The 26,485-nt window shown below is 49.8% G+C and overlaps 1 protein-coding gene across 2 annotated transcripts in view; it reads left to right on the top strand.

The window, feature by feature from the left end:
* The window catches only part of DHX15 (DEAH-box helicase 15), a 346,647-nt gene that overhangs the window by 109,217 nt on the left and 210,945 nt on the right, over positions 1-26,485 (top strand). For both annotated transcript variants that reach the window (XM_069631877.1, XM_069631876.1), the window contains exon 5: positions 9,711-9,929. In XM_069631877.1, coding sequence (XP_069487978.1) covers positions 9,711-9,929 — 219 coding nt within the window. The remainder of the gene's footprint in view (positions 1-9,710; positions 9,930-26,485) is intronic.

A 26,485-nucleotide genomic window follows, 5' to 3' on the forward strand; every position in this document is an offset into this window, starting at 1 on the left:
AACGGCGCGAGGCCAAGAGGAAGACGGTCCTCGCGGTGCCTCTACTGGACGACATTTGGGATGAGGGCCTCGCCCTCCTCAAGAACCCTTCCACGACGCCAGCTAGAAGAGACCGGTACGAGAAGAAGTACCGGGTCCCGGACGTGGCCCTCCTGTGCCTCCGGGCGCAGCCTACCCCGGACTCCGTCGTCTCCGCAGCGGCCAGGAAAAAAGCGGGGGGGGGGGGGGTGCGGCCTCCACATCGACTTCCCCACCGGACGGCGAGGGAAAGAAATTGGATGCTATGGGACGCAGGGTCATCTCGTCTGCAGCGACGACGATTAAAGCGGCCAACCCCTTGGCTATCGTGGCCCGCTACGACAGGGAGCTATGGTACAAACTGGCTCCCCTGCTGGACTTCCTACCGGACGACAAGAGGGCGGATGCCCTGGAGATCCTACAGGAGGGTGAGGTGGCGTCGGACCACGCCATCACTATTGCGACGGACATCGCCGACACTGGGTTTCGCCAGTTGGGCAACGGCGTGTGCCTTAGGCGGCGTGGATTGCTCAAGGCTACGGACTTCCGTCAAGACGTACAGACCAGAGTACTGGACATGCCGTTTGATGGGAACAACCTGTTTGGGAAAACAGTGGACGATTCCCTTCAGGCCATTAAAGCGGACACTGAGACGGCCCGGGCCCTTGGGGTTCTGCAGCAACGACGGACGCCCTTTCGGAGCAGCGGAGGCAAGGGCGCCTCCAAAGGTTCCGGCGGCGGTTTCTCCACCTACCGTCAAGCGGCCCGCTCGTCGTCTCAGGAGGCCTACAGAGGACGACGCAAGTCTGGCGGACTCCGCCGTCGTCGCCAAGGAGGTCAAGGCGGCAAAGCCTCGTCGAAACAGGATTGAACCGGCCGTGGGGTCGGGCCCCCACCGAAGTACCCCGGTGGGAGGCCGGCTGGCGAGCTTCGTCAGTGTGTGGGAGTCCATCTCCACCGACCGTTGGGTGCTGGACGCCTTAGCCCGGGGCCACGCGCTCGAGTTTCAAAGAAGGTGCCCACGCGTCCCCCCTGTGGCCAGGAAAGAGCTTCATGTCCCTCAGCTTCTCCTGGAGGTAAAGGCGATGCTCAGGAAGGGCGCCATCGAACTCGTCCCAAAGAGGCTTCGGGGCTCCGGAGTTTACTCGAGATACTTCCTCGTGAAGAAGAAGACGGGAGGATGGCGCCCCATCCTAGACCTGCGACGTCTGAACAAGTTCATCAAGGCGCAGAAGTTCCGGATGGTCACCCTCCAGCACGTCCTGGGGCAGCTGGAGGAAGGAGACTTCATGTCGTCGTTGGATTTGGAGGATGCCTACTTCCATATTCCCATCCTAAAGGGGCACCGAAAATTCCTCAGGTTTGTGGTCCAAGGGCGTCACTACCAGTTCAAAGCCCTCCCCTTCGGACTACGGTCGGCACCCAGGGTATTCACCAGGTGCCTGGCACCGGTGGCGGCGCAGCTGCGCCGCGAGGGGATCCACATCTACCCCTACCTGGACGACTGGCTCATCTGAGCCAAGACGAGGGAGCTCGCCGTGGAGCACACGGCAAGGACCGTCCAACTTCTCACGGACCTGGGATTCTCTGTGAACTACGCCAAGTCCCACCTGGTACCCGCGCAAAACGCACTGTTTCTGGGAGCGAAGCTCGACAGTGTCCCTTCTGGCCTCCCCGTCGGAGGAAAGGACCAGGTCCATCCTGGGCAAGGTACAGTGGATGTTGGTTTCCGACGCGGCCAATGTGAGGTCCATCAAGTCCCTCCTCGGAATGATGTCTTCTTGCATCTACCTCATTGCCATGTGCAGGCTTCGGATGCGCCCGTTGCAGAAGTTCCTGGACGCGCGCTCGATCCAAACGACGGGCGGCTTCGAGGAGAGGATCACACTCTACGAGAGTTTCCGCCGAGCGGTCCGGTGGTGGGGCAACCGCGCGCATCTGACGGCGGGCATGGACTTTCAGACCCCAGACCACCAGGAGACAGTGACCACGGATGCCTCCCTGGAAGGGTGGGGAGCGCACACCGAAAATCTGCACGCGAGAGGCCTTTGGCTCCCGACGGAGAAGTCCCTCCATATCAACGTCCTGGAGCTCCGTGCAGTGTTCTGGGCCCTCCGGTCTTTCCTTCCGTCCCTCAAGGGCAAGGTGGTGAGGATCTTCACCGACAACACCACCACCATGTTTTACATCAGGAAACAGGGCGGAACCAGGTCCCCAGCGCTGTCCAAGGAGGTGCAGGACCTGTGGCATTGGGCCGTCGCCCAAAGGATGTTTCTGGTGCCGTTTCATCTGGCAGGGATAAAGAACACCATCCCCGACTCACTCAGCAGGGAGCTGCGCTCGTGCCACGAGTGGGAACTACGGCAGGATCTAGTGGATCGCCTCTTCCGACGGTGGGGCACACCCCAGATCGACCTGTTCGCGACGGCGACGAACTCCAAGTGCCGGAGGTTCGCCAGCAGGTTTCCCCAAGCGAGGAGCATGGGCGATGCTTTCTCGTTCCCCTGGGAGGGCCTGTTCCTCTACGCGTTCCCTCCTTTGCCACTGCTAATCTGGCTCGTCAACCAGCTCAAGAGGTCACGGTGCAGGATGATCCTCGTCGCACCTGCGTGGCCGAGGCAGATATGGTTCCCGGACCTTCTGGACTTGTCAGCGTCCCCGCCAATCAAGCTGCCGGTGGACGCGGATCTACTCTCCAGGGAAGGAGGCGCCATCCTCCACCACGACCCGAAATCGCTGAACTTGCAGGCCTGGCTCCTGCAGCGCTAGAGTTTGGAGGATACGACATACCGGCCGACTGCAGAGAGGTTCTTGCAAAGGCCAGGGCGTCCTCGACTCTTAAATGTTACGGACACAAATGGAAGAGGTTCTCTGTCTGGTGCCACGCACAGAAGATTAACCCTCTACGGATTACGGCTCCCCAGGTACTGCCGTACCTGCTGACGCTGGCCAAAGCTGGACTGGCACACGCGTCCATCAAGATTCATCTTGCTGCTATCTCCCGATACACCAGAGCCACGGGCCGGACGTCCTTGTGGTCTCATCGTCTGGTGAAAGAGTTCATGAAGGGACTGTTCAGATCGTTCCCGCCGGTGAAGGCTCCGGCCCCGGCGTGGGAGCTCAACGTGGTGCTGACCAAGCTCATGGGACCTCCGTTCGAGCCTCTGCACTCGGCCCCGTTGAAGTTTCTGTCGTGGAAAACAGCGTTTCTTGTGGCCATCACCTCCGCACGACGGGTGGGAGAGATCCAGGCCCTTTCCTGCAAGGCCCCGTACTTGACTTTTCACGACACGAGGGTAGTGCTCAGGACGCACCCCTCCTTCATGCCCAAGGTACCGTCGGACTTCCATCTCAACGAACCCTTGGTGTTGCCTGTGTTCTTCCCGTCGCCTTTGTCGCCGGCTGAGAGGACTTTGCACTCGCTGGATGTGGCTAGAGCGCTGAAGTTCTACGTGGACCGCACGAAGTGTTTTCGGAAGACGTCACAACTCTTTGTGAACTTTGGACCTGTCAATCAGGGGAAGGCTCTCACGAAGGCTTCCATTTCCAGGTGGCTCTCCGGCTGTATCATGTACTGTCATCGGTTGGCAAACCGACCGCTGCCTGGCCGTCCGAGAGCCCATTCCACCAGAGCGATCGCAGCTACCACGGCGTTCCTTTCTGGTGTGCCCCTGCTGGACATATGCAGGGCTGCTACGTGGAGGTTGACGCACACCTTCACGAAATTCTACTGCGTCGACCGGGATTCCAGGGAGGAGTCCAGGGTCGGCCAAGCAGTGCTGCGCAACTTGTTCGCCTGAGGTGAGCCTGGTGAGGAGGTAAGATGCTTAATGTTGAGTTTGATGTACTGCTTAATGTTGAGCCTTTGCCACCTCCCGTGGTTGTGCATGTGTGTACTGCTATGTATTCTTTATTCATGAGCATGTGAATCCATGCCAGACCCCATGCTGGAGAAGGAACAAGTTACTTACCTGTAACTGTTGTTCTCCAGCATGGGTCTGGCATGGATTCACATGCGAACCCTCCCGCCTACCCCTCTGCGGCTCTTCACTGGGTCATACTGCCACTTCACGTGCTTCCAAATCTGAAGATGGCTGCCAGAGGCGGTGCTTAGGTAGAGGGCAGTCATTGGCTGTGGTCAGTATGACGCAGAGACCAGTGATTGGTTATTACTACGAAAGACAGATCAGAAACGAAACTGATACTGGTTTTTTCTTTACCGAGGATTCCCAGCCTGACGACGGGGAATATTCATGAGCATGTGAATCCATGCCAGACCCATGCTGGAGAACAACAGTTACAGGTAAGTAACTTGTTCCATATTCATACTTGAGCAAATATTTGCATTTTTTTCTCCAGAGCCAAAGTGGCATCTAGCAGATTTCAAAACATTTCTGTGGCTGCACACCTGCAGGTCCTAGAAGGACAAGGGGGGGCTACTCAAATACTTAAGCAAACATAAAATGTGCTCACCAAGCCACTGGAATCCGCTTGCCTTGTTCCAGCATCTTCCTGGAGCCATCTTCAGTTTTCACTGCTTGCTGGTATCCCAATATTGTAAAGGCTGTTTGAGTTTCTTTTGGGGGTCTCGGTGTCCTAATTGTTCCACGATTTCAAGTCCTTAAGTGACTGAGTCATGCAAACAGACCTGTGAATGAAGTCTTGTACTCGGTGGGTGTTTGTCCATTCATGAGCTGTCTTTTTGGCAATTGCTACCATGAGTAACCTACCTCTGATCCCTGAGTTGGTAGGTTATTCAAGGTTCTTTTCCTCAGTTGCCCACAATGTTTGAGGTGGAGTTCTGTAGGTCACCTCCAACTGCATTTTGTCATTATCTAAAGTTCTGCTGTGCTACCTTCTGAGACTGTACTGTCTTAAACTTTGCACTGTATTTATCCTGGAGTTCTTCTCTGGCTCCCCCCCTCAGATAGGGTTCTTCCTTTTCAGCTCCTTTGGGGGTAGAACACCTCCAAAGTGACTAATTTCTCATTGGGAGTTTGCCACTTAAACTTGAGTTTTAACTGCTACCCCCTGATTTATTTTACCTTTTGTTATCCTTGTTGCACGTGTTTTTGTTTCTTGGAGTGTATTGTGACCTAATGGTCTCGGTAGTGAGACACTAAACGTTTACTTAATTTTGACAGCTCTCTAGGCTTTGTTGGATCTTGTCTAACTCGGGTTTCTTCCTCCTAGAAACTATACGACTGTGTAGTGTGCATTTGTAATGTCCATATTAATATGTGCTCAAGTGTATGAGCAATCTTGTGACAATCTGTGGCATTTTGGGTCCTGATAATGATAGTAATGTTTCTATAGTCAAGGCTTTCCATCTCTTCCCACCCCTTTAAGGCTTTGTGTGATAGTGACAAGCCTCACAAAGTTGTAAAATACCACTAGACCTGCTGGGTGAGTGCTTCATTTTACATACTTGCCCTCAGAGGTGCACTCTCCCCATGGTGATGGGTGACATATTTACCAGTGCTTTCTGAGTTTGTTCCCCCATAAGCATCCTTCACATTTGGTGCAATGCTGCCACTCAGAACAGTTAGGTTGTTTGTATCTTTAGGCTACTGTACTTGATTGTGCAGACCAATAGCAGACTTCAACCACTTGCTAGTAGCTTGTAGTTTCCGCCCCCATTTCCCTGTTAATTGATGTTGGGTGCCAATCGGATTGTTGGCCCACATATAGGCAGTGAACTGCCTATTTGGTGGAGCATTTCATATTTACTGTTATTGTGTGTTAGGTACCTCATTTGAGAACGAACAGGGCCAAATACCCTATTCTAGGTAATATCTCCCACTCTGGAGGGTCTACAACCATGTTGTAGCTAACTGCACCCTTCACAGAGAAGAAATAACCATTTACATATCATTTTGGCCCCACCCACACAGTGTTCAGCACCGAATGCTAGGCAATTCTTCTCTAAGCAGGAGTACCATCAGTAACTCCAGACACATGCTTCAGCTTTTTGGACCTCAGTGAGGTGAAGCTGAGGCTCTAAGGCACAGCGAGCAAGGGTTCCACGTCTGGATTACTGTGGGTTACATATGGTGAAAACCCAAGTTTGACAAATTAAACAAGGTTGTGGGAGCCGCTCTACTGAAAAATATCATGGGCCAAATACCCTGTTCTCATGTTACTATTCAGAGAATTGTCTAGCATTTTGATGCTGTACTGCCCTTTGGGTGGAACAAGACAGATATGCAAATGGTTTTCTCCTCTGAAGGGTGCAGTGAGCTAAAACGTTGTTGTTGACCCTCCTGAGTGGACGAAATTACATAGTACATGCTATTTGAGACATATTCGTTCTCGATAGAGGGGCTCCCACACCTTTTGCAAATTAAGAACTTATTTGACCTGCTTAATGTGTAATTTAATTAGTGAATATTAGTGTGGTGTACTACGACCCGTTTTCTTTGGCCACACTACTCGCCTTCAAGAGTGATTAGTCTTGCCTTTCCTACCAGATTTTATCCCCCATTAAAGTCCGTGGTCGTAGCTCCCAAAAGAGCTTTGCACAAATGGTGCCATAACTCGGCGTGCGTGTTTGTTCATGGCTGTACGCTTGTTTTTTGTGTGCTCTTTTTGTTTAAATCTGTTTCACAGTTTAACATGTAAAGTCACATTACAAAACGTAATATCAAGTCTTTGACCATGTCATTTTCATTACAGCCTTTAATTTACAGTTAATAAACTAACCTACTGATCCCCCGGCTTGCTGTTCCTTCCCCTCCTAAGCCATTGGAGCCTACCTTTCTAATGCACTTCCCGATGTTGCTTAACCCGCTTACTGCCCTCCCACTCTTTCTCTGTGCGGTACAACTCAAACGTAACTGTTTTCCCCATAGCCATGGCTCGACTCTTAACTCAACTCTGGCATTTTTTTGAGGATGCACTTGGGTCCATGGAGTTTCTTACAAAAGGCTTGAATTTTAGCACGGACCCCTGATTTCTTGTATTTTTAATATCTGCATCACACTGTTTAATGAAAATGCTCTGTTTATTTGATTATGCATCTCTTTTCTAGGAGTGTAAGGTCCATATATCTGGTGGCCCCTTGGGTTTGGCTTAAAAAGAATGTTACACTTTTGCTTCTTGTACGTGCTATATAAATGTATATTGTCCCTTTGTAAGATAGTTGATACTATGTGTGGGAGGTCTAGGAATTGCGTGTTTGTGTTATTGAGTACTGATAATGGCGCTGTTTTTATGGTCTAGAGTTCCATTTTCTTCTTATCCCATAGCTTGGTGTTGTGCATAAAACAAGGTAGTTGGCAACCTATGTAGTTTAAGAGCCGGGTTGGTCATCACTCTCCATTACTGTTTTTATCCATACAGTGGGATGGTACTGTTATGTTTGGCCTAAGTAATTATTTGATCTATTACAGATTCTGTACGTTATACTGTATTTTTCAGTATTGCAGTGGCGGTGTATTCTTTGGAAGTAATTGTGCAGAATAATTGTAGTCGCTACCAGCTTGCACTCGCTCGAAAGACTTGGCACTATACAGGTGGTCTGGTTTGCCTTTTAGTTGGAACCCTGCTTTACCACCAGAGTGCAATGTAAAGGCACCCCATCCCAGAATTTGTCTTGCGCTTACACGCACCCCAACACTGCTGCCTGAAATGCAGTGGGAACTCGATGCCCAGTGTTTCCCTAGTGGGACGTGCTCATCACCATATAAGGTTCACTGCATCCTCTGCCCTCATAGTTCATTCCCCTCTTCCTGTGATTTTTGTCCCTCGGGGCCTCATTCTCTGCTTGCTTACTGCGTGCAAGACTGGACATAAACAGGAGGGAAAGGCTTCCTACTCTGCAGATCACCAGTCTTTGCTGGGTAGGGATAGTTAAGCCGGCACCTAGGCCCCCACACTGCTGGTGTTAGTCGATCTACGCACATGGGACCTCACGTGTAATGAAAGGGCCTTGCTGTTCCCTGCGCAGCCCCATCTCGCATGTTTCACCGCTCTGCCCTTGTTGCTGCTCTGCCACCAGTACTCAGTACGATTTTGACTGTGTTCCTAGCTGCCTCCTTCTCCCAAACTGTCTTTAGTGAGTATGAAGGCGGGGGTGGGGGGCGAGTTATCTCCCTCATCTGTTCCACTTTGTTGGTGGATCTGGATTGCCTGTTAGGATATTGTCAGTGTGCCAGAGTAGCTGTAGAGCTACCACTGCATTTTGGTGCTTCAGGGTTCCTATTTAGTTCCGCTTTAGTTGTATCAGCTTATGAAAGACATAAGTATTTGAGACAGTGAATTGTTTATTGCTATGTAAAAAATGTGCCTCTTTAAAAAGTATGCTGGCCATAGCAGCACCCTTGCTTTATATTACGCTGTTAGTGTCCATTTGTTATATTACGCTGTTAGGGTCCATTTGACATATGAAAATCCATCCATGTAACATTGGTTCACATGCAATGCTTTTATGGATTAGGATAGAATAGATATCCCTGGAATGTTTGTTTTATTCAGGCTATCTCAAAACTCTTAACAACCTGGTTTGTTTATTTAATACCATGTAACCCCTCAGCACTCCGCATAAGTTGGTGTGTGCTGATCTCACAAGATAGTGTTAGAATGATCAAAAGTATCCCTCTACCCATGGGAACCCGTGTTCGCACAAGGAAAATGAAATTAAATATGAATGGTAGCAACACTTCACAAAAGGTCTTGAGTGCTGCAAAATGAAATTACTGATGCCATAGACACTTGGAGGCAAACATGACTCCAATGTAAAGTATGAAGATATAAAAAGTTCCCACAATCTGAGGAAAAGAATGAGTGGGGGAAAAGGATACTCACTCAGGAGATGGACCAATAAAATCCAGAAGTCCAGCAAAAAGTGCTGGAGGTCTCACAGGTGAAGGGAATTTGGCATAGAAATGAAAAATCTCCCTAACAAATAGTATGTGAGGAAAAATTGCATGAACAAGCGTTCTTCCCTGTAGCAGCTATTGGCGATATTTTACTGTTTCCGAAGTGATCCACGAATATTCTTGGCTTTTCAGAGGTTGTTTTGAGGTCAACGCTTAACTCAAATTTGAGCTTTCATGAATGTCGATCTGATACTCTTTCAGTACAGATTTGTGTGGAGCGTGCAATTTTAAAAGCATACAGCCATTCTTCCCAGTTGGACAAGTCCATTGAAAGACAGGGGTGTACATTTCAAATTGCAAGCTACTAGCCAGGCCTAAAGTAATTCTCCGCCAGAGTTCCCCATATGCACACAAGTTATCACTTGCCAGTGGCAAGTGCACATTTTGAGGATTTTAAAATGCACCTACACGTGTTTAGGAACATGCGTATCTGTGTGAAAGCATTCTTGGGTTTAGATTCGGAGGAACCAAAACAATTCAGTACTTATGGTATAGGTAACTAGCTTGGTTATTGAGTTTTTTTCCCTTTATTTAGCAAATTAGATCCCGAATGAGTTTGAAGTTGTATGTGGGAAAATTAGTAAATCCAAGAGCGTGAATGAAAGCTTTTCCTGTGCAGGGACAATTTATTTTCAATTATTCTCACAGGTCCTTACACAACATTTTTAAGTTGCAGCCTGGTCTCAATTGGCTGAGTGGATAAATATATTTCTGAAGACAAAACTGTCATGTTATAAATTGCTCCAGGAGTGTAACATCTGGATTTGAGAAAATTGCTTTGTATTGGTACTTAAAAAATGTTCTTTCTTGCAGGTTATAGTTATGAGTGCTACTTTAGATGCAGGCAAGTTTCAGATATATTTTGATAACTGCCCTCTCTTAACCATCCCTGGTCGTACTCATCCTGTGGAGATCTTTTACACTCCAGAGCCAGAAAGGGATTACCTTGAGGCAGCCATCAGAACAGTGATACAGATTCACATGTGCGAGGAAGAGCCAGGCGACCTTCTGCTGTTTTTGACTGGTCAAGAGGTATCTGAAAATTTACTCATACTGATTTTGTTAAATATTTGTATGCATGTAAACACTGTTGATCCAAATATCCTTTTTTTTGTTACATTTGGAATATTGCTTTGTTTCTATAGTTTATAGGTTTTTTGTATTTCCTGTTGAATTTTCTTTTTTTGGTGCCACTCACTTTTTTGGGGAGCAGTTTTTGTTTTGAGTTGGAATTTAAAAAAAAATGTAATGTACCACGCAAATTTCATTAGCTTTTGATTTCTTTTAACTGTATAACCAACATAAGTGAATTATGTTTTTTGTGCTAATTGACCAAGGCCTTTTAATATTTTAAATACCCAAGCATGGTATGAACAAAGACCTTGCAAGATTCGCACAAACTGTTTCATACTTGCAAAACCCTCTTCCTGAAACTAACATACTGCTACAGTGTCTAGTGAGCCCAAAATCTTTGGCTGAGAGTGCAGTAGCTTGGAGCATTGAGCTCTCTACTCCAGTCAAGGGCCTGGAGTATTGGAATGGATTGTGTCCTTCAATGTATTCCACATCTTTGAAATGTAATATCCACAGCTGTGCACTTCGGAAACTTTTTCGGCAGATGGCGTCCTGCGACGATGGCGTCGGGTCAATGTCCCTCAAAGGCCTCTGTCGAGGACGACATCACAGGATGTTATAAATAGGGCGCACGTAGCCTCAGTTCTGTTTTTTTCTGTGAACGTGTTAAATTCGTGAGACTTGGCGCGCCTCGTTTATTCATCATTGCAATGTCTTTCTCTTCGACCCTCTCCGACTCCGCGGTCTGGCTTCAAGACCTGCCGGGACTGCAAGTCAAAGATGTCGCTCACCAACCCCCACCGCATTTGTTTGTGGTGCCTGTGCAAGTCGCACGACAGACTGCTCGAAATGCCAGTCGCTGACTGCCAAGGCCTTGCAGGAATAAAAGGGGAAGCTCCAGGTAGGTAGGGGCTCTAAGCCTGTTAAATCCCGGACTTCCAAGTCCAAGTGGGTTTACACCGATGACTCGAGAGGCGACTCTCTGCGGTGGCTTGGTCCTGGAGTGGTTCCTGCCACTCGTCTTGCCCGGCCGGGCACTCTAGGAAGTGCTGTCGCCTTCTCTGTCCTCAGAGGATGGTGCCCTGAGGAAGGCTACGTGCCCTACGAAGTCCTTGACTCCGTTTAAACAATCCAGGGCATGGGTCCGGTCGTGCCTTCTGACAAAGCCGGCCAGGATCGGTCTCGTACCGTGGCTCGCACGCCTTCGGGCTCGGGTATATGACGCAACTCTCATCGGGAGCCGTCGAGGCCCCATTCGGACAAGGATTCGAAGAGTCGTGTCTCTAGTTTCCGGTCCTGGTCTCCAGTGAGACCGCAGCAACCTATTGAGGGCTTGGGGCCAGCATCTATTCGTTCGGCCGTCGCAACGTCGAGGTTGTCGACGCTCTGGATGTCAGCCTTCGGCGCATTCAGGGATTTTTTCTCAATTTGCCATTGGAGTACCCGGATATCGTGGATCCTCAAAGGAAGGCTAGGTCGAAGTCTGTGAGGGTGGTTTTGGCCTCCAGGCCCTCTTCTGTCCCCAGACCTCTGGATGATATTTATGAAGAGGAGGAAAGTCTGAGGTTGAGGAACCTGGTGACCTTGATGATGACCCACTTTTTTCTGGAGACAGAGTAGTTGCGACAGACCCTCCATGATGCCAGTGAATTGGACACTTCCCTGGAAGTGGAATTTGGTAGGCCTGAGCCTGGGGATCATGCAGAGTATTCGTACAGGAGTCTCTTGGCGAGGGTCTCGGAGTATCTGGGCTGGTACAGGCCTCCTGAAGACTTTGTGCAGGATGATCTGATGGACATTTTAGACCAAGCTCTGTCCTCTGACCCGGTTTTGCCATTTCATCTTACCTTGCAGAAAAGGGTGGCAGCTGCTTGGCAGTCCCTGGAATCTCTTCCGGCTGTTAATAAGTCTGTGACCAAGAAATACCGCCCTTCTGTTATATTTATCTACTCAAGTGGTTCAGATGGCTACAGCCACCTCGGGGCAGGCGGCGTACCCTACCATCCCTCCGGATAGGGATAACAAGCGCTTCGACAGTTGGGCCCGGAAGTTATTTTCTGCTGGGAGCATGGCCCTGAAATCGGCGAACTCCACATGTGCCTTGGAAAGGTTTTCACACACACTGTAACTGTTTCTTTGGCGGCTGAGCATCTTCCCGAGGGGGAAGAAAGGTATGGGTGCCTTGCTCTCGTGCAGGACGGCGAGGATGCCATGTTTGAATCCCTTCAGTCGGGTTTGGATAGGGCCGACAGTGTTAGCCAATCCATGGCTCAGAGCACCGTTATATGCAGATTTGCATGGTTGCAGAAGGTCGGGGTTTGCCCGGGATGTGCAGGCCCATATTCTCAACATGCCCTTTGATGGCGCACATTTGTTTGGCAGCAAGGCTGACGAGAGCATGGAGAGGTTGCAGACCTCAAAAGCTGTGGCGAAATCTTTAAGCGCCGCGGTGCGTCAAGCTCTGCCTTTTTTGTCCTAGGGGACAGCAGTTCCTTTCGTTACTACTCCTTTGGTAGAACGAGAGGGGCCGCCAGTCAAAGGGGCCAGTGAAAAAGTACCAGTGGTGGTCCGGGAAATCGTGGTGCCAAAGCAGCTCAGGCAGCTGCCTCTCTGCCTTCAGGCACTGCCGCAGCCGCTTCCAAACAGTCATGAGGCCATGTCCCATGGTTTGCTGGTTGGGGGCAGACTGCCTCAGCATTACTTCAGATGCGTGGGTTCTGGATACCATTTCCCACGACTACTGCCTTCCCTCTGCGCCCTCAACAATCCAAATTCTCTTTTAAGCTTCCGGATTCACTCTTTGCGCAGGAAATCTTGAGCCTGCTGGAGAAAAGCACTATAGAACTGGTGCCTTTAGCGGAGAGGAACAAGTGATATTATTCCCCTTTTTTGATCCCAAAGAAAGACAGGGGATTGAGACCCATCATGGACTTGCGTTGGTTGAACAAACTTCTCAGGAAGGACAAGTTCAAGATGGCCACTCTTTCTCAAGTCCTCCAGGCCCTTCAACTTCAGTATTGGTGTCTCTCTGGACCTCAAGGATGCTTACTTTCATGTGCTGATTCATCCTGCACACAGGAAGTACCGGAGGTTTGCGGCTGGCGACTCACACTTTCAGTTTCAGGTCCTGCCGTTCGGATTGACCTCCGCCCGAGGGTCTTCACCAAGCTAATGGTGGTGGTGGCAGCGTACCTCGGGCGAGGGGTGGGGGGGGATTCACGTCTACCCCTACCTGGACGACTGGCTGATCTGGGCACTCTCTCTCGAGCTGGCGTTGGATCATCTCGGTGTCACCTGCCGCGCCCTCCCACTGGCTGGGCTTCTCCCTGAATTTCAAGAAGTCTCATCTGACACCTTCCCAACAGCTCCAGTAAATTGGGGATGTTTTAGACACATCCTTGGGGAAGTGTTCCCAAGGTAAGGGCTCATCACATTGTGCAGATGGTGGACAAGTTTCAACATGCCCAGAGTCTCCCGGCTTTCGAATTCTTAAGGTTGCTCGGTCTCATGGCCTCCTGCATTTTTCTGGTGCCACGTTCTGGGGAAAAAACTTAAACTGAGGCTACAGGCGCTGTGCGTCCTATTTATAACATCCTGTGACGTCGCCCTAGACGGAGGCCTTCGATGGGACATTGACCCGACACCGGACACACTCTGCCGAAAAAGTTTCCGAAGTGCACAGCTGTGGACATTACATGTCAAAGATGTGGAATACATTGGCGGAACATCCAGTTGAAAGTACTTGTTCTTTTATTTGAATAAAGTGCTCTGTAAAATACCACACAACCCCGGACTCATCCACCTCTCCGTCACCCATACCCAGCATGAGATGTGACCTCACTTTTGCAGCTACAAAATGAGCATGTCATTGCTGGTGACCCATTGAAGGAATTTGCCTGCTGTTACTCTGCCCATTTACTGCGCCCTTGACGGATGCAGCAGGTGCACTAAATTTCCGTTTGTCCCATGCACTCCTTTGCCACATGCGCTCCACTGGCAGCAACATTTGCGTGCAGCGCCAGTGCTGGTCCCATGAATTGATAAAATCTCTAGTCCCAACCCAGGCACCTCTGCCTCACCTGCGCAATCCACACACCACATTCTCCAGACACCATGTTTACAACTAGTACTGCAGTTTAGCACTTACTCTAAAAATCATGTTGCCGTTAATTTGACAAGTGAATGAAAGCATGATAGGTGATATTCCATCGCAAATTGCAATGCAATAGTGCCTATTTTATGCCTTGAAATAAAAAAATCTCTGTGGGACAAGAGGGGGGTGCAGTGTCCCCACAGCACATCATGTAAAATGGCTGGTGCTGCAAAGGTAAAAACGCATCCTGAAGATGACTACTCCAACACTGGTATACATGATCTACCCAGTGCACCCAAAACATTGACCGGCACCCTGGCAGCACACCGCATAGGGATGGGGTGCTGCCATAGGAAATCATGGATGCCAAAACAAAGGGGGAGGAACCTTCCTCACTGGAAACCTTGAAATGAGGCCCAGTGTCCCCAAAAGAAAGTGAGGTGAGTCAGATAAGTCTTGCACCTTCAGAGTTCATAAAAAATATCCCAGTGAGTCCAGCAGTATTGCTTGGAAGCTTAGGACAGAGGTTACGATTTGCTCAAAGAAAATCTCAAAATGCTTTCTTTTAATTAATGTTGAAAAACTGCAGTGTCAGAACTACGTGTTTTGGTGCGCACCTAATGCCTTGTTACCTTGCATATGTAAAATGCTGCCTACAATATTTTGTGATCTTGAAGCTCGCTCGGTGGGTGGGTGTCCCATCTGATGAACACAGGCTCATAATATATGCAGCAGTAGCATTCGAGAAGACCATCTTGTGTAGATAGTTGCAGAATAAGCAAGAATGGACAAGGGGGTCAAAGTCTTGAGCTGGAAAAGACCACGCACCTGGGCTGTTTCAATTTTTTTTCATAGAATTCATTTATATTCAGAGAACGAGGTAGGTGGAGAAAGGAGTAGTCCTAGGACAAATCTGGATTTGTTTGCTCATTTATGTATTGTAGCTGCAAGATTGTTTGGAATTTATTTTGGGCCTCTGTGTATCAAGGGTTAAGGACAAGGGGGCAAAGAATCCGGAAACGGTCTATGAATCCCCATATCGGTGCCTGTGGTTTTTGACTATGCAATCCCCGTTATACACCGTGCATGTGCAGCGTCATATGCTTGTGCCTGCAGGTTAATGATGGACGTGAATCCAGATAAAGTAATTCACCAGCATGGGGTCTGGCATGCATGCTAATGAATATTCCCTGTCAGACTGGGAATCCTCAGTAAAAGAAAAGTTTGGTTTCGTTTCTAAACTGTTTTTCTCCTATAAACCAATCACTGAGTCACTGAGCATGGTTTATACTGCCCCCAGCCAATGACTGCCCTCTACCTAAGCCCCTTCTCTGGCAGCCATCTTCAGATTTTTACTGCACATTCAAGTGGTGGGAGACCTCGCGTTTCGCTCTTTGAGCTCTGAGTTTTTTTCGTGTTTTTGTTTGGAAAATTGTTTCAATTGAGACCGTCTGCTCCATCGCTTATCCTTCCAATTCACCGGGACCATTTTTTTGGCATCTTTAATCACCCCTCTAGGGCAGAAATCATTGAGTGTTCTTCTTGGAAGCTTCCAGAAGTCTTAAGGCCTAGACCGCGCCCGATCATGTCGGCGGACGACAGAGCTTCCCTACTCAAGCTGTGCACCATCTGCGGTTTACTGAATATTATTACAGATGACGAGCATTCCCAGTGCCTGTATTGTCTACACTCGACACATGAAGATCGTGAGATCTGCCGTGGCTTCAAGTGCATGATGAAGGATCGACCCGTCCGGTTGGCGGCGTGGGTCAAGACCAGGGCCCTTACCCCAGGTGATTCACAGGCATGCCTCTTCCGGATCCAGCCAACCTGAGCAGTCTTCGAAGTCCTTTGAGGGCGCTCCGTCCGTGGGGTCCCAAAACGAGGCCAAGCACCGCAAGTCTGCTTCCGTTGGGGTTGCCGCACAAATGGGTCCTGCGACAGTCTGGGCATGTTCGTAGCCTCAGTCTGCCTCGATCTCCAGCCGCCGCTCTAGCTCTTCATCCAAGAGAAAAAGTCAGCTACCCCATGGAAGCTGCTGGAGACTCAAGGTGTCCGTCCTTCCTGTGATGGCCCAGTTGATCCAGGCCAAATCGTTGTCCTCGATTGAGTTGGTGGTGGCCTCCCTTTCAAAGGCGAAAGGTGCTGACTCAGTCCAGGGTGCCCCGGTGGCAGCCAGAGTGGCACTTCCTCCCAGGAGGGATGTTTCGCCCAACTGGTAGGAAAGACTCCGGGGAACAGGGTGCCGGACTGTAGCCCGATACGACCCCTCAGCACTCTAAGAAGGGGGTGGGGGCGAAGAAACTCCAAGGCACAGACGTTTCTTTGTCCAACAAGGAGGAGATACTTTCCTTCCACACCATCCAGGGTGGTGGCGACGACTATGGGAACGGCGGGGAGGTGCCTGCGGGAGGCGACGACTACACTGTCAACAGGGGTGATGACATGGGTGCTGGACCCAGTGACCCTGTCCCCAGGTACCCCCTAGAGACCTGTCGCAGGATATCCTCTCGACCCTCCACATGCTGGTGTCAGAGATTGAGGATGCCGACTGCGCCACCAGCTGCACCACAGTTGACACCGGGGCAAACACTGGCGAAGGATAGGAGTAGGTATCCTACACCTCCATTCCAACTGTTGCTATCCTCCCGCCCCCTAAGGGGACGGGAACGGACACGACGACGGATGACGACGCAGGGATGGGAGGTCCTGCATCACCGCCGCAGAGAGCTTCTCCACCGGACAAATTGGGGTCCTTTCATCCCATGATCACTAGTGCGTCAGAGCTTTTCCAGCTCATCCCGGAGGAGAAAAAGGCTTCTTGTACTAGTGCTAGGACGCCATCTGGGATGAAGGGCTGGCTCTGCTGAGGCACTCCGCCTCAGGCCCAGTGAAGAGAGACCGGCTTGAAAAGTAAGTACCGGGTGCCTGAGTCTGCACCCAAGTGTCTGTGGTGTCAGCCATCGCTGGACTTGGGGGCTGCCAGGAAGAAGTCGTCCAGTTTGTCGTCTTCTTCAGCTGCATCTCCGGACAACGAGGGGAAGAAATTGGATTCCATGGGTAGAAAGGACATGTACTCTGCAGCGATGGTCAAGGCGGCCAATGCTTTGGTGATCGTGGCCAGATGAGACCGAGAGGTTTGGTACAAGATGGCTCCACAGCTGGATTTCCTCCATGATGACAAATGGGTCAAGGCTTTGGGGATCCTCCTGGAAGACGATGTAGCCCTGGACATTGCGGACACAGGTTTCCGCCAGATTGGCAACAGGGGTTTGCCCTCGCCGCTGTGCCTGATTCAAGGCCACCAACTTAGACAGGTGGTCCAGACGAGGGTCCTGGACATGCCATTCGACAGACAACCTGTTCGGGAAGGCTGTCGATGAATCCCTCCAGGCTATCAAGACCGACAGACTGCCTGTGCCTTGGGCACCCTGCAGCAACACCGGCCGTCCTTTTTGTTTCTCAGGAGGGAAGTCTAGCAGGTCTTGGATGGGTTTCGGCAGGGGGTTCATCCTCTTTCCGCCAACCCTCCTGTTCCTCGACCCAGGAAGCCAACAGGGGTAGCTCCAAGGCCTTCGGAGGTGGCTGCCGTCATCGCCAAGACTCCCAGGGCGGCGCTCCGACCGCCAAGCAGGACTGAACCGGCCAAGGCATCAGGCGAAGCTTGTCAGACCATCTCCACCGACCGATGGGTGCTGGACGCTCTCGCCCACGGCCACATTTTGGAATTTCTACGAAAGTGTCCGCGAATACCGCTGGTGGCCCGATAGAATCACATCCCTCAGCTGCTGCTGGAAGTTCGGGCCATGTTAAGAAAAGGGGCGATAGAGCTGGTTTCAAAGCGACTCTGGGGCCCCAGAGTTTACTTAAGGTACTTTATCGTAAGAAAGAAGACCGGGCGCTGGAGGCCCATTCTCAAACTACGACGACACAAGTACATAGGTCCCAGAAGTTCCGGATGGTCACGCTGCAGCACATGCTCGGCCAGCCGGAGGAGGGAGACCTTCTGTCGTCGTTGGATCTAGACGATGCATACTTCCACGTCCCCATACACGAAGGGCATCGCAAGTTCCTGTGCTTTGTCGTTCAAGGGAAGCATTACCAGTTCAAGGCTCCAGTGGCGGCCCATCTACGACTGCAAGAGTTTCATGTGTATCCTTACCTGGACGACTGGCTCATCCGGGCCAAGTCAAGGGAGATCATTGTCGATCACACAGCGAAGACTGTCTGACTGTTGATGGACCTGGGGTTCTCTGTGAATTATGCAAAGTCTGGCTTGGCTCCACCGCAGAATGCGCTGTTCCTGGGATCCAGGCTGTGTCCTGCCTGGCATCCTTGTTGTAGGAGAGGATTGTGGCCATTTTGGGCAAGGTGCAACGGCTGTTGGCACTGATGGTCGCCACATTGAGGACCATCAAGTTGCTGCTCGGCATGTCATGCATATACCTGATTCGGCTCTGCAGATAGCGGATGCATCGACTACAGGAATTCCTCGACACCCATTGGGTCCAGGGTCTGGAGGCTTCAGGACATAACGTTAGACGAGAAGTTCCGTCAAGCGATAAGGTGGTGGAGCGTGCACTCTAACATTGCTGGAGGTACAGATTTTCAGAGGCCCCAGTACCAGGAGATGTTCACAACGGATGGTTCCCTGGAAGGATGGGGAGCCCACAACGGACGTCTTCATGCCAGAGGTTTCTGGCTGCAGGAAGAGAAGACGCTACACAGCAACGTCCTGTAACTACAGGCATTGGTTTGGGCCCTCGGGTCATTTCTACCGTCCCTCAAGGGCAGTGACGAGGGTCTTCACAGACTATACCACCACAATGTTTTACATCTGAAAGCAGGGGGGCACCAGATCCCCAGCACTCTCCAAAGAGGCGCAGGACTTGTGCCACTGTCCCGTCGCCCAAGGGATGTTCATCCTGGTTCACCTGGCAGGAATGAAGAACACTGTAGCTGATTGTCTCAGCAGAGAGCTGCACTCTTGCCACGAGTGGGAGCTTCGGCAGGATCAAGTGGACAACTTTTTCCTCAAATGGGGCAGTCCCCAGATCGATCTGTTAGCAACAGGGAAGGACACCAAGTGCCACCAGCAGGTTCCCCCAACTGGGGAGCATGGGGGGACGCATTCTCATTCCCTTGGGAAGGCCTGTTTCTGTATGCGTTCCCTCCGTTGCCGCTACTACTTCGAGTCATCGGTCAACTCAAATGGTACCGGTGCAGGACCCTCGTCGCACCAGCGTGGCCAAGGCAGATCTGGTACCTGGAGCTTCTTAGCATGTCCGCATCCCCTCCAGTCAAGCTGCCGGGTGTTGCAGATCTAATAGCCAGGGAAGGAGGCGCAATTCTGCACCATGACCCAGGATCTCTGAACCTGAATGCCTGCCTCCTGCAGCATTAAAGTTTGGTGGCTACCAGCTTACGGCGGACTGCAGGGAAGTACTCGCCAAAGCCAGGGCGTCTACTTTGAAGTGCTGTGGACACAAATGAAAGTGTTTTGCAACTTCGTGCTGGTCGCAGAAGGTCAACCCTCTGAGGTGGGTTGGGGGGGAGGCCCGCCCCGCTATTCGAACCTATGCATTCAGCCCTACTCAATTTTCTGTCGTGGTAGTCCGCTTTCCTCGTGGCCATCACCTCTGCAAGAAGAGTAGGTGAGATCCAGGCCCTGCAAGCAGCCCTACCTGCCAACCAGCCACCTGGACGGTACCACATAAATTCACAAGGCACTACTGCCTAGAGCAACCACTTGCCATGGAAGTGAGTACAGGAAGGGCAGTACTATAAGGCAGGTATGATCCTCAGATATGTGGTAAGGTAGGGTGATAGGTTTTTTTATTTTCTTTGTCGGGCACCTCCTATACCTGTGTACTGCTACGTAATCTGTTCACAGCATGTGAACTTATGAAAGATAAATTCTGGAGAAGGAGTACGTTTCTTACCTGCAACTGCTGTTCTCCAGCATTATCTTTCATAGATTCACATGCACCCGCTGTCCACCCCATCGGTGGTGGTGGGGGAGCGAAATCCCTCGCACATCAGGGACTTCCGGTTTCATGGGGTTAGACTGTGAAGGGAAGAGGGTCTCGTCTACAGTTACTCGCGGTCCCATTGGTTAGGACTTAAAGCACCCATAACAAGGGTGTTGGGCTACAAAATGTTGTCGTTTCTTGCCTAGGGCAAGAGGAATCAAAAATTAACTAAGGATTCCCAGCATGACGACAGGGAATATTCACGGCATGTGAATCTATGAACACAACCAATGCTGCAGAACAGGAGTTACAGGTAAGGAACTTAATCAGTCACTTGATGCACATGCATACACAGGGACCTAGGACTGCTGTGCCACATGGATAGGGAGTGCGCAATGAAATGGAATTAAATTGGTCTTTCCTGCAGGCTGGTGTATTTGGATCCTTCCACTTGCTGCTGCATGAATATGGTCTGGAGATGGAGAAGAGAAAGAAGGGAGAAGCTGTAGAGGGCCAAGGTTAATCAGTTAATATCCACAAGGAACCCAGGGAGGAGGTGATCTGGGAAGCTGCTTGCATCGTAGGTCCGCAGATGAATTTTCATGTAGGAGAGTATTTTCTTGTAAAGTAATCAAGTTAATGCAAAGTCTCTATTCAGCCTGAGTTGAGATTAATTCGGGCTAAAACAGTATATGCAGAACATTTCTCAAATTTGAAAAATTGATGAGATTGTCCAATGTGCAAGGAGCTGGAGGATAACGATCGCAGGTTGCGGATTTCCATGGAAAAGGGACCGGATGAGCTAGTTACAGGCTTAGAAAGGACCAGGGTCAGAATGAGGGAGAGGTGTAAGTGATGGGCAGAGGAACAAGTGGAAAGTAGGAATTTTGAACAAGAACCGGGGAGAAGCTCGGAAAGGGCGATTCTCCAGCATTGGATCTTTCATGTATTCACATCCTTTGAACCTTTTTTAGGCTTGGAATCATTGGTTACACACTTACTACTTTAAAAAGAAAGTTTTTTGTCCGTCCCTCTCTGGTGCATTAAGCCCAGCCAATGGGACGTCTAGTTTCTAGCTCCACCCCTTGAGGTACTCGGATACTAACCGCATGTTGTGCTGATGGGAGTCCTCACCTTGTCTCCTTAGAAATTTCAACGCCAGCTAAGCATATAGATTGATGTTTGAGATGGAAAGCAGATCTATAAACTGTTTAAGGCTTGTGTGAATTGTGGGATGAAGAATGTCTGCAAGGGGGATGGGCATAAATAGTGTTTTTACAGCCCAAGGTTTTAGTGCAGAAACTCTATTATAGGCATAGGAGGCTGGTCTGATGGCTCAATGAGGGCAAATACCCCATCCCTAAAAACCTTTCACCCTCATAAGAGGGCTAGGTCAGAGGAGAGGTTACCCGACCTTCAAAAATGGCATAAACCCATGGAGGTAAAAGGAAGCAAGACTAAAACAGTCGACACACCAAAGGAAAAAACTATGCAGTCCACGACGGGACAGTGCTCTACTTTCCACGAGCTAAAACTCAAGGCCCTAATGTCAAAGAACATACTTGATGACAAGGCAGTCGCCTACAGGCCAAGCGATGAGGGAAGCCGGGTGGTCCATCAACGAACACATCCACAAGTATGCAGAAGACTGTCGACGATGTACAAAACCTCCGTAGCCACACTTACATCGTTGACATGCAAACTGGCCTAAAACACCCACAGAAGCTGGCTGAAGTCCTCATCGACTAACACCCGTGGCAGTGGGTCTAAGATATCCTCAAATAAGACATCGACTATACAGTCTACTGTATTTACCAACACAGCAAACAGAAAAAGCATCAACGAGCGTCAGCCTATCTGTGGCAGACCAGAGCAAAAAAGAACCATCCGTAGTGTTAAGAATTTCGTTTGCAGCAATTACCCTGCCATTGCAAACAAACACAAAGCGGACCTCCATCAAAGCATGGAAAAAAGTCACTTCCCTCAGATGCCACAAACTACTGACTCTGGAAAAGTGGCAGAAACACACAAACTACATTTGCTGCAAACTATTTCTCCATCTCTGGTCTCAGAACACATGCCAGATCTGATCTTTGAACATCCCATGGACTGAGTTTGAGCAGGGGCATTTCCCCCACATTTTATGAGTCTGCAGAATAATTTACCATGGAGTTGGAAGCATTTAGAGGAGCCTATCCCATTACCTGCTCCAACCCCAGTGCTGTTGCGAATACCAACTCTGGCACAGTTGCCAGTGCTGCTGCCAGTCCAGGCACCATTGTTGGCTGATTTATCAGTTTTATGCCTCCTCCCCTTTTCTAGTGAACAGATTACATCACGACCCAGGATCACACTCGCAGCGTGGCTCCTGACGTCGCTGAATTTGGCAAATAGTCATGCCAGATGACCCTAGTCCTCACTGCAACACACATAAGTATGTCTCCTGGAAGGTGGTGTTTCTTGTAGCCGTCGCTTATTTACGTAGAATTTCAGAGCTGAAAGTGCTTGTGGTGTGGGAAACGTATCTGTTTTAATAAGGAAAAAATAATGAAGATATCCACACTAAAGTATCCACAGAATTCCAAATTTAAATAATATTCTACCAGCTTTCTTCCCAACACAATCGTCGCAAGCAGAGGTAGCCCTACACTCTCTGGACCTGAAGAGAGCCATATAGTTTTGCTTGGATAGAAAAAGTTCATTCAGGCTCGCGTCTCAGCTGTTTGAGGCCTTTGGACCATTACATAAGGGTAAAACTGTCTCGAAACAGTGTTTCTAATGCTTGTTAATCTGCTTAGAATCACATGCTGTGCAGTCTGACATCCAGTGGTAACCGCAGAGTATTGCATCTTTTCTTTTGGGGACCAAAAGGGGACGTTGGCATAGGCGTGTCTTTAACACTATCCCTATCGTGACGTGCAATGTACCCAAACTCCATCACGTGTCGAGGTCCCTCAAATTGTTTTTTTCCGGCCAGATAACTGGTCGTCGTATAGTGGAGCTCTTACAGAAGGGACCTTTGTTATCTTATACCGACTTGTCGGTTATTCCCCGTTAAGTCACTTCGGTTACAAGAACATCTTCGACGAAGACTGCAGGGGATTAGTCTACGGCGGTGGATTTCGGCACCTAAGATCTGGCGGCCGGACTTTCCCTACTGTAAAGGTCGGCCAGACCACGTGGAGAGTGTGGTCGGGGTGGCCATATATTCGGTATGTCTTTCCTCATTTACCCTCTTTAACCTTTTGGTCTGGTCATCTTCCCCTTTGGCTATGGAAAGGACTCCTTTTAGGTTCTGCCCGAAGTGTAGGGTTGGATATCCTGGTAAGGACGAACACAGGACGTGCAACGCCTGTCTCCCCTTAGATCACGACGAAAAGCTGTGCGGCCTGCAAACTCCTTTGGCCTAAGTCCCTTAAGGAGAGTTGTCTAAGTGGTGGGCTGTGTACAGTATGTCGCGAGTGGAACCCCTCTTCCCCCACCGCCACACCCGCTGAGAGTGATGGGGGCACCTCAGATGGCTAAACATCTGTTGATGTTATATACCTCAAGGCGGACATTCGCCACGCACATCCCCGATTCTTTAAGGCCTGACTCTGGTCTTTCTTCAGGGACAACACCCGGCGACAAGGGCGTACAAACGTATCACACTAAACATACAACCCCTTGTTAGGCAGAATTATATGCAGTACCCTTTGGGAACACCACACACACAATTAAGACCACAAGTGACAGTACAAATTAACCTTTGGTACAAGCCTGTACTACACAGTTAAAGTGGTAGCGATGGCTGAACAGCCAGACTTATCTCAAGAGTAAGTGAGCAGCATTAAATAGTTACACAAAAAACAGCAATTACTATGATTCAGGCAAACACTGACACAAGGTTGTCAAGTAAAAAAAATATACATTTATAAGTGGGAGCAAAATGGCACTCTAGCAATTTAAAAGGGAGGGAAAAACAAAGTTAATAGAAATTGAACCACACCAACAGGTAAGTACTCGGGGCAATTAAGCAAGAGGAACTACAGTGGTAGGATCAGGTAGAAAAGGCTTAGGGCCAAAGTCAATGGGTCAAAAGCCTTTTGCTCAAGATCACACGGTTCAGGGTGGTTGGCGGTAAAGTTCGTGCCACGGATTCCGGGCTAGGTTGGTTGGCAGCAAAGTTAGCTCAAAGAGTAGAGAAGGACAAGCCCCGGGTTGGAGAAAGATTTCAAACACTTTCACCGCGGCTGAAAGAAACGAACAACCGGATTTGCGCCTTACCTTAAAACGGAGAGGAAGCTGCAGCTGAGGCGGATGTTCCTGGAAGTTCCTGCAGGTGCACGGTTCCTGAAGCGACTGTCGGACTGACCAGAAGTAGGAAGACTGGAGGGTCCTGCACTACCCAGGGAAGAAACCACCAGCAGAGCAAAGCAGCAAATAAAAGGTGCGGTCCTTAAAACTCAAGCAGGGTCCAACCTTCCTGGCCTTCTGGCCCACTGTAGCTCTGTACAGCAAATTCGACGAGAGGAGGGGCGTCCTGGCTTGAAGTTTGAGCAAACTGGTTGGTCCCATCAGCTCAAGGGAAGAAGTTTCCTGGAGGATCTTCTTTGTCGTCAGATTTCTGAAGATTCGGACCTGCAGCAGGGCTTCACCACGCGGTTCAGTCGTTGTAGGGGTCCTCTCGGTCAGCTCCTCATTGGTTCTTTCGTTCCAGTGGCGACTCTGCCTTTCCAGTCCCAGAGACCTGCTTTTTATGCAGTTTCCCCCCATTCATGCAGCCTAGCTGTCAATCACACAGCAGGGTGGTTGTCCTGGCAAGGACAGTCACCCAGCCCATTAAACAGGAGTGCGACTTGTGTTACCAAGGGAACCCATGGCAGGGGTCCTAAGACCCCTCCCTCACATCCTGCCTACCCAGACTTTCAGGCACCTTAAGGAGGGCTTCTGTGCAGAAGCCCGCAAAAAGACGGTGAACAAAGGGACCAAACCTGGTTTGGCACGCAGAGTAAAACACGAGAGACTTTAACAAAAAGAAATGGCGCATAAACCCAGCCGGAGCCGAAATAAAATATATTTGGTCAAGCGGATTTATGTTCGAGGCTAATATAGCCTAAAACAATACCATGATTATATAAGATGACCACGGTAGAAAAAATAGGGTAGCTATCACTGCCACCAGCCAAGTCTTGATGAAAATGGAGCGAGTGCTCCAAGAGAAACGGACAAAAAGGGATAAGAATTAACCCTTTCCAATACTCCATGTAAGATGGGTTGTACTGGGTCAGTGATTAAAAGACTGCATAAAGTTAATGGCAACTTAACATGTTTCTGGGAGACAGTAGTCAGTCCCAGAAAAATGAGTCAGTGGGAAGTCTAAAAGACAACCCTGTGTCACTGCACTGAAAGTGCTATCACACACACAAAAATGATGCTCAAGGTGTAGGTGAGGCTCCAGAGCCCAAGATCACACAAATGATAAAAACACACACAGCAAAACACATGTAAGAGTGGGAAAAAGGCTCACACTCTTAGCAGGTGAAAAAAATAAACCCTAGAAATCCAGCCAAGCTGCTGAGGGACTCATTAGGTAAGGGAAATCAGCCATTTATGAGAATTCTCCCTAACACCCCTACACCGGTTTCAGCATCCTCGTCGAAAAAGGTGAGCGCCAACAGGGCCGTCGAAAAATGTAGTCTGTTTCCTTGGATCGCGCAGATCCAAAGCCTTCCCTGCATCAGTCTTGCGACTGGGCAATCTAAAACAAGTAAGGGCGCTACTCCAAAAACTTCACACATCGAAGCGCGGAATTCAGACGGTCCCGAAGGCCGCGGTAGGCCTGAAAGCTACAACTAGGCCTCCAGTCGAAAAACCAGCTGCTAGGCTCTCTAACGCCACGGAAGGTAATACACCTACCGATAGACTTTTGGAGCGATTATCGAAAACTGCATCGAGAGGATTACGGCGGCGGTGGGTCTTATCCCGGTTCAGCCTAAAATCATGGGGCAAGCCGGGGGAAAATCTTCGGATGCGGTTTGGGGCCCCGAATCCCACGATACTTATGAAGATATCCAAGAGCCTCTTTCCGACACCCTAAGACTCTTTTCGGCGCCGTAGGGCAGAAGACGAAAGTTTTCCTCCCGTAGGTCTGTCTGGGTCCTCCAAATGGACTAGAGAGGAAGTCGAAGGGTGTATGGATCGGCTGAAGAGAATTATCAGTTTTTCTGATCATACATCCCCGAACAAGGGCTCGTGAAGAGCCTAACCCTCAATTTTCTTCTCATTATCAGGAAGACAAGCCTTCTGTCCCAGTCCAGCATGAAGACATTGTCCACATGGACACCTATTGCGACATTTACAATGAAGAAGCTTCATTTCTACAGAATTATGAAGAGGAATAGCAGGGTGTCAAAGACAATTGGGAAGAAACCCAGCTGGAGTGAACAGACCCATGGACACTGCCACAT

Source organism: Ambystoma mexicanum, chromosome 6q (assembly GCF_040938575.1).
Source record: "Ambystoma mexicanum isolate Mex_15411 chromosome 6q, UKY_AmexF1_1, whole genome shotgun sequence".
In the NCBI taxonomy this organism is placed as follows: Eukaryota; Metazoa; Chordata; class Amphibia; order Caudata; family Ambystomatidae; genus Ambystoma; species Ambystoma mexicanum.